Source organism: Chrysemys picta, chromosome 1 (assembly GCF_011386835.1).
Source record: "Chrysemys picta bellii isolate R12L10 chromosome 1, ASM1138683v2, whole genome shotgun sequence".
NCBI lineage: Eukaryota > Metazoa > Chordata > Testudines > Emydidae > Chrysemys > Chrysemys picta.
The window spans coordinates 351766799-351775799 of NC_088791.1; the positions used below are offsets into that span (position 1 = coordinate 351766799).

Here is a 9001-nt window from a genome sequence, read left to right on the forward strand (position 1 = left end):
CTAAAGGTGGCAAATTTAAAACAGATAAAAGAATGTTTTCTACACTACATGCCAATTAGACTGAGGAACTCATTGCCACAAGAGGCAGTTGAGGATATGTGGTAAGGAAGGGTCTGGACACTTACATGACTCGTGAGACTATTCAGTTAAAATAGTTACAATTAAATATTTTGGAAAAACTATACACCCACATGTTTCCAGGCACAAGCCAGTCTCGAGCTGTGAGATCTTACGCTTTCTTCTTCAGCACTGCGGCTGTCACTGTCAGAGAGAGGACACTGGAGTAGATGGTCCATAGGTCTGATCCACAATGCCATTCCTATGTTGGAAAGGAACAGATTTCCCCCATGGAAACAGACATTATCATGCTGGGCTATGACTGTGTTCAACAGAACAGACACGCAGACCATAAAGGTCTTGGTATTTAGGATTACAGGCCTGCCCCTCTGTTACTTTCCTTATTTCAGTGGGGTCCCTGGATGATCGAGATACAAAAGGAGCACTTAAAGATGATAAAGTCATTGTGGAGAAACTAAATTAATTCTTTGCTTCAGTCTTCATGGCTGAGAATGTTAGGGAGATTCCCAAATCTGAGCCATCCTTTGTAGGTGACAAATCTGAGGAATTGTCACAGATTGAAGTGTCATTAGTGGAGGTTTTGGAACCAATTGATAAACTTAACATTAACAAGTCACCGAGACCAGATGGCACTCACCCAAGAGTTCTGAAAGAACTCAAATGTGAAATTGTGGAATTATTAACTATGGTTTTTAACCTGTCCTTTAAATCAGCTTCCATACCCAATTTGCATAGGTCCCTATGTATCATATCCATACCCTCCAGCTTTTCTACCACTCCTCCCTATTTAGTGTCATCTGCATACTTGTGAGGGTGCAATCCACTCCATCCTCCAGATCATTAATGAAGATATTGAACAAAACCTGTCTGAGGACCGACCCTTGGGGCACTCCGCTTGATACCGGCTGCCAACTAGACATGGAGCCATTGATCACTATCCATTGAGCCCGATGAATTAGCCAGCTTTCTATCCACCTTATAGTCCATTCATCCAGCCCATACTTCTTTAACTTGCTGGTAAGAATACTGTGGGAGACCGTATCAAAAGCTTTGATAAAGTCAAGGAATAACAAAATTGATTCCTTCAGGATGTGCTCCATGATTTTTCCAGGGACTGAGGTGAGGCTGACTGGCCTGTAGTTCCCTGAATCCTCCTTCTTCCCTTTTTTAAAGATGGGCACTACATTAGCCTTTTTCCAGTCATCTGGGACCTGCCCTGATCACCATGAATTTTCAAAGATAATGACGAATGGCTCTGCAATCACATCCGCCAACTCCTTTAGCACCCTCGGATGCAGCGCATCTGGCTCCATGGACTTGTGTTCGCCCAGCTTTTCTAAATAGACCTGAACCATTTCTTTCTCCACAGAAGGCTGGTCACCTCTGCCCCATTCTGTGCTGCCCAGTGCAGTAGTCTGGGAGCTGACTTTGTTCGTGAAGACAGAGGCAAAAAAAGCATTGAGTACATTAGCTTTTTCCACATCCTCTGTCACTAGGTTGCCTCCCTCATTCAATAAGGGGCCCACACTTTCCTTGATTTTTTTCTTGTTGCTAACATACCTGTAGAAACCCCTTTACTTCCCCAAACCACCGAACTTGTAGCTACATTTCAAACTGAGTTCAAAGAAGCCAAATGCTCAGCAAGAAAATGATCAGGAAAATGGGGCAGACAAATAAAGTCTGAGGAATAGCGCTTGAGGAAGGAAAAAAGCACTTGAGGAAGGCAAAAAGGCCGGGGAGCAGCTCATTTTATGGCAGACCAGGGAGGAGAGCAGACCTCCTACCGGCAGCTCTAGGGGAGATGAGCTGAGGAAAGGCAGAATCTGCCCCTGAACAACTGCTGTTGCAGGAATAGCATGAGAGGGAAGCATTCATCACACATATGAATGCTGTTCTTGACTGATCCCAGTAGGGGAGAACCCTTGAAATAAGCTGGCCCCCGAAGTTTGGGCCATACCACAGGAAGTGGCAGTTGCTGCCCGAGAAGAAAGGAGAAAGACATTGTTGCATGCAAGCACCAAAAGGTGCTTTGAGGTGAGCAGACACCCTTCACGCTGCCGTACCCCAGACAACAGCCTTGGGACATTGGCAGGGAGGTGGTAGGAAGTGGCCCAGAGAGAGCCACCTTACATAGAGAGAGATTATAATAGGCCCAGGGAAGCTAAAGCTCCCAAGCTGTGCAGCTGATCACTACATTAAGTTCAAACCTAATATGTTTTATTAAACAGCAACTGTAAAATAATAAGAAAAAAATGGTGAAGGTTCAAAGTAACCAGGAGCCCCGGTCTGTGGGCATGGGGACATCACAAACAGCTGTCCCTGAGACATGAGGAAAGTTCACAGCCTGTTCCTCACACATCCCAGGCCTCCTGCCTAGGCCCTGGCTGTGGTGTGGTGATACCACAGGTCAGACACTTGCTCAAACAGTGGCCACATGCCCTGAGGATCTAGGTGGCAGGACTCTTCTCCCCAGCAACTGCCTGTCCCATATCCAAACTTCTCAGTCCAGCCTTCAAGGCCCTATTGTCTGGTGATGTCTCCCTGTGCCGGTCCCTCTGCCCATAGCCCCACCTTGCTCTCCTCACGTCTCATTGTGCTCGGCTGCTGGGTTATTTGTGGCGCAGCCGGCATCCGCTATCCTGGCTCTGACCCCCCCGTCTCCCCGCTGTAGCTGAGCCCTGGCTCCCCGTTGGTGAAGCTGGTCTCTCCTGACCCAGCTCCCGGTTCTGTTCTGCTCCAGCTGCAGGTCCCCAGCTCCGCCTCAGCACCGCTGCTCCGCCTCCAGCCCAGCCCTGACTCTTCTGGCTCAGTGCTGCTGCCCTGACCGCGGCCCAGCTCTGCCTCCTGGGCTCCTTCTCTGGCCTTTGTGTTTCTGCCTGCTGCTGCGCTGACTCCAGCTCTGCTTGAGGTGGTTTGCCAGACGTCTACTGCATTTATAGCCCCCAAACAAGGTAAAAAGTAAACTAAGAGTAGCCCGATTTATTTCTTGAAACAAAGCTTTTTTTATTCACACATTCGTCTATACATCAAACAACAAATGAAATCTTTCATTACATACCTACTAGAGATTTAATTTAAAAAATACAAGCCCCAGCAAGACTTTGTCCACATTAGCAAAAAATCTATGAGATGATAGTCAAATTCAAAGTCAAAACCCGAGTACTTGATTGTATCTCGGTTGATGGTTGGCAGGTGTTTCAGAGGAAAAAATGGTGACTAATAGTGTTAAAAATAGCCCCAAAGGAGCCCAAAACTTATGTAGTGTAAAAACATCAATGACATTCTTATATTTATTTCTAACTGCATTCAATGATGGTAGAAAGTCACCATATTTTGTGTTCAATGAGTTTGTCAAAAGACAACAGTTCATCCTTGCTGTCTTTCTCGGAAGTAGAATGCAAACATTTCCTCCGTTGATGCAAACTCTTTTGTGTCGTTGCCTGTATATTCTAACATGAGGAAAGTTATCTAAAAGTTCCTCTTGCATCATGTTGTGTAGGTTTTTTAATCAGTTTCCTCTGGAAAAAAAAACAGACTTACATCTGCAGTGTTGCTAAAAACTAGCAAAAGCAATGAAAGGGCAACGAATCAAAGTTGACTAAAGTCTTTGGCCCTAGCAGCATCCATGAGTTCGAGACCTTCAACCCAAAACTGCTCTACTTGGCTGTTCTGAGTACGAAGCCAGTGAGCCATAGGCAAAACTCTCCACCAGGATACAATGACAAGAATGAGATATTAGCCAATCTAGAAGGTGAGGGTCTTAGTACTGCCAGTGACTCAATCACCTGGACATTTGGTTGCAATCTCTATTTAACAAACTCCAAAATGAAATGTTGACACCTACGTTTCACATCTTGGACAATGGGAATGGTTTGTGTGTATTTTGAAAGTTCCAGCTGAAAGTGATTCCAAAATCAATTGTGCCAAGTGTTAAGTTATTGGACTCCAAGTTCATGTTGTAGTTTAACAGAGCAGTCTGTTGCCCAGTTTTGTTGAGAAACCCCAGCAGGGGCAATTTAAGTATTTCACTCCAGGCAGTGTCAGGAATCAATCAATCACTGGGAACACAGCAATTTTGTCTGATCGATTAAATGCAAGTAAGAATGCTCTTGTCTAACACCGCAGTTCATTAGACTGAAGCACACACAGACATAAGCAATTGGTTTAGAACATCCCAGATATTTACCTAACATCTGGAACCTTACTGAGTAATTAACAGCAGATTAGCAGTGGCCAGTTGCTCAGCTGCTGGGGTGAAAGGGTGTGAGGGAAAAGGTCTTTCAAGATGTCTTCAAAGGACTGCTCTAAAGTGCACCGTATTAACTATTTTTTTATAACTTTTTTACAAAATCCATAGTGACCCCACTGGACCATCACTATTCCTAACTTACAATAAACTTCTAATATCACAGGCATCTAGACTCAAAGTTTTAATCCATTTCTATTCTTCAATTCTCATTTACTTGTCTGTCCACTCCTCATATTCTGATTAGGAGAAACTGCCAGCTATATTTTGACCTTACATCTAAAAGGCTGTTTTCCAAATAACCCTGAACTATGGGGTGTTCTATTTTATTAATTCATAGTGGTTGAGTGTATTCCCTCTTGTTGCAATTGGCTTCATCTCAATGTGGGGTAAATACCCCCCAAATCCAGAATAATACATTCCAGTTTTCAAACACAATTTCACAACTTTCACCAATAATTCACCAAGTAGGATATCCTCATTTCCTGCAGCAGTCTTCTTGTATAAGCACTTTCCAATAGAAACATTTGGTTTATTCTCCAGGCTTTCTGATGGATTGGACATAGAAATATCTCTTAAATTTTGCTCACTGGATCACTGTACATATGATTTAAAAGTTTACCATTGTAGTTGTGTTCTTTGTCTTTGGCTATCAGAAAACAAAGCTTCAGTTCATCAAACTCATTGAGAACCCTGTTCAAACAGGCTCTAATCAGAAGCCACCTTGTTTCAGAAAGCTGCAATATCTTCTGGTAGTCTAGAAGTCATGGAAATGGTGAGTGACAGATTGCTTGGAGGTGGGGATTGATGGGTGATGCTGAAAGAGAACAGGGGATGGTCAGAGAGAGGAAAGTGAGCAGCAGAGAGAGCTGTCCTTGGTGATGGAGTGATAAGACGTTAGACATAAGGAACTTCTCCAACTCTCAACTTGCACAATGTTAAGCTCAGCCAAACTGGGACAGAGCATCTTTGATTAACTGGGAGGTAGTCGTTCCCCCATTTAGTCATGCATGTTTAAAGTCAGTGGCCCCAGGCGATCACATTCTGCAACTGTATTTGAACACTTTGTCACGAATCTCTTTGGTTTTGACCCCATAAATGATAGGGTTGAGCATGGGGGGGGCAACGAAATAGAAGTTGGCCAACATGATATGAATTTGGGGAGCAATGCCCTGACCAAACCGGTATGTCAGAGTGGAGAAGACGAAAGGAGGATAAAACATCAACATGACAAAAATGTGGGCTGTGCAGGTGTTGAGGGCTTTCTGGTGGGTTTGCTTTGAGGATATTCTGAAAAGGGCCCTGATTATCAGAATGTAGGACCCAGCAATGATCGTCAGGTCTATCCCAACGAATACAAGCACTGCCACCAAGGCGTACATCCTGTTGACTGTGGTGTCCACACATGAAATCTTCGTGATACCTATGTGATTGCAGTATGTGTTTGGGATAATGCGGTTGGCACAGAATGGATGCCTGCTCAGGAGCAGAGGCATAGGCAGAACAATGAGAAGAGCTCTTAACAAACCCACTAGAGCTAGCTTAGCTATTCGGGCATTGGTGAGGATGGTGGTGTATCTCAGAGGGTTACATATGGCAACATAGCGATCAAAGGCCATTGCCATGAGGATGGCTGACTGCATACCAGAAAAAATATAAAGGAAGAACATCTGGGTGAGGCAGCCACCCACAGTAATGCTGGTCAAATTGAACCAAAATATACACAGTGCTTTTGGCACAACGGAGGTAGGCAGGCCAATGTCTGTGAGCGCCAGCATGCAGAGCAGCATATACATGGGCTTGTGCAGAGTCTGCTCTTTGCTTACAACAAACAGAATTGTGAAATTTCCCAATAGGCTGATAATGTAGAACATAGAGAAAGGGATGGAAATCCAGATATGGGCAGATTCCAAGCCAGGGATGCCTGTTAGGAAAAATGGTGAAGTGTCAAAGAGGGAGAGGTTGAAATCTGCCATGATGTGGTCGATGTGTTGATAGGAATCCGAAATTCTCAAGGTGCCTATGAAGGGAAAGAAGGACAGAAAGTGGGGTTACACACTTTATATCAAATAGGTATGGTGAATATCTTAGTTACTTACAATCCAGAAAAGGGGGTGAGCAGTGACATGGCAACATTTACAGATGGTATCAGATTATTTAGGTCATAGACAGTTCAGGGAAGTCATCAGAGGGAGCTAACCAAGCCAGGTGAATGGGGGGCATGATGGCAGATGAACATTAAGGTCAATAACTGCAATGTGTATGCCCATTGGAGGGAAAAGCATGAACTCCTCAAACACCTAAAAAGGTTGTAATTAAACAATGAACTCAGGACAGGGACTTGGGCATCATGGTACAAAAGCTCTGTGAAACCATACCCGAAGTGCAAACTGTAACGGTGCTGCCCATAGGAGCCAGCTGAGGTCAATCAATCAGGGTGAACTGCAAACAGAACGGGGCAAACAAACCCCAAACACTGGTGGATATTCTAATGCTTAGACTCACCAAGCCAGCACAAAACAGCTTCTATAGTACCTCACTGGTTACTCAGAAGTTCAAACAACCCAGTTCCCTTAAAGTGCCCAGCCTCAGGCCTCCGTCCAGACATACATGTCATGTATGATGATGATTACTGAAAATCTTATCTCATCATATAAAAGAAAAGGTTCTTCCAACCCCAAAGGTCAGCCACATACCCAGGTCCAATTATAACTTAGATCTTACCCAAAATACACACTTATAGCCAATTCTTATTAACTAAACTAAAATTTATTAAAAAAGAAAAGAGAGAGAGTGTTGGTTAAAAGATCAATATACAGACAGACTTGAATTCAATTCTTGAGGTCCAGATACATAGCAGAGATGAGCTTGTAGTTGCCAAAAAGTCCTTTTAGAAATAATCCATAGGTTATAGTCCCATGTCCATATTCAGGGTGGCTCCAGTCAGTGACTGGGGATCTCAATCCTTGTGGCTTAACGTTTCCCCCTCTTGAAACCCAAAGTAGATCTGAGATGAAGCAGGATAGTGTCCCAGGGTTCTTATACATTTCCAGCAGCCTTTTGGCCTGAGAAAACAATAGGCTTAACTCTCCTTCTCCCAAACATCCTGGCAATTAGCACAGGGTAATCTACCCATTAAACAGTTCAGATACAGTTTATCACAATCTTCAGACATAGACAATAATACTATTTCACTCAAGTATCTTCCTAAATGTTGTTATTCCTTTTTTGATCTTTGAATCAAAGCTATAGCAATAGACAAGCCTTGTTTGCTTACATCACAAGACCTGAGCAAACATCTACCCTTCAATCTCTCACAATACAGACTTGCATTTCAAAGCTCTTTTTACTTACATATCTTCCTAACCAGTCTCTAAAGTTCACCTCTGGGTCAGGTCAGTCTGTGAGTTAATTAACTCTTTCTGGCCCTGTCACCTTTTAATGAGATATTAAATTACACTCAATGTCACACCCCCAACTCAAAATTGATGCAGGAAGGGATGACATGAACGTCACTGACTGCATCCTAATGGCTTCTGCAATTTCTGTAGTATCAGGTAAGGGCTGTGCTCCTGCCTCTTGATCACTGCCATTAACAGATCTCTCAGTTCTTGATTTGTAGCTTTCTCTCTAAAGCTTATCCCTTTCTCTGAAGACAAATCTTCCAGGGTTTTTTTTGTCAAGGCCCTCATATGCTCTTTGCTCACCCATGGCAACTGCTCTTTAACCAACACATCTCTCAATACCAAAATTCAAATTTGGATAGCGTGGGGTTCTGACCCAAAGCTCAATTGACCTGGTTCTGTGGATCCTAGCATGACCACGCCACTGTAATGGTGCTGCCCGTGGGAGCCAGCTGAGGTCAATCAATCAGGGTGACCTGCAAACAGAACGGGGCAAACAAACCCCAAACACTGGTGGATTTTCCAATACTTAGATTCACCAAGCCAGCACAAAACAGCTTCTATAGTACCTCACTGGTTACTCAGAGTCCAAACAACGCAGTTCCCTTAAAGTGCCCAGCCTCAGGCCTCCGTCCAGACACACATGTCATGTATGATGATGATTACTGAAAATCTTATCTCATCATATAAAAGAAAAGGTTCTTCCAACCCCAAAGGATCAGCCACATACCCAGGTCCAATTACAACTTAGATCTTACCCAAAATACACGCTTATAGTCAATTCTTATTAATTAAACTAAAATTTATTAAAAAAGAAAAGAGAGAGAGAGTGTTGGTTAAAAGATCTATATACAGACAGACTTGAATTCAATTCTTGAGGTCCAGAAACATAGCAGAGATGAGCTTGTAGTTAGTTGCCAAAAGTCCTTTTTGAAATAAATAGGTTATAGTCCAATGTCCATATTCAGGGTGGCTCCAGTCAGTGACTGGGGATCTCAATCCTTATGGCTTAAGATTTCCCTTTTGAAACCCAAAGCAGATCTGAGATGAAGCAGGATCTTGTTCCCAGGTTCTTTTACATTTCCAGCAGCCTTTTGGCCTGAGAAAACAATAGGCCTAACTCTCCTTCTCCCAAACATCCTGGCAATTAGCACAGGGTAATTTATCCATTAAACAGTTCAGATACAGGTTACCACACCCTTCAAAGAGACATAGAGACTATAATACTATTTCAGTTAAGTCTCTTCCTAAATGTTAATATTCCTTTTTTGAT

The 9001-nt window shown here is 43.3% G+C and overlaps 1 protein-coding gene across 1 annotated transcript; it reads right to left on the reverse strand.

The window, feature by feature from the left end:
- Positions 1 to 5361: 5361 nt before the first annotated feature.
- On the reverse strand, positions 5362 to 6300 carry LOC135981732 (olfactory receptor 52E4-like). Its single transcript, XM_065585732.1, has one exon. The coding sequence runs from the start codon at positions 6298 to 6300 to the stop codon at positions 5362 to 5364; it is 939 nt and encodes a 312-aa protein (XP_065441804.1).
- Positions 6301 to 9001: the final 2701 nt, after the last annotated feature.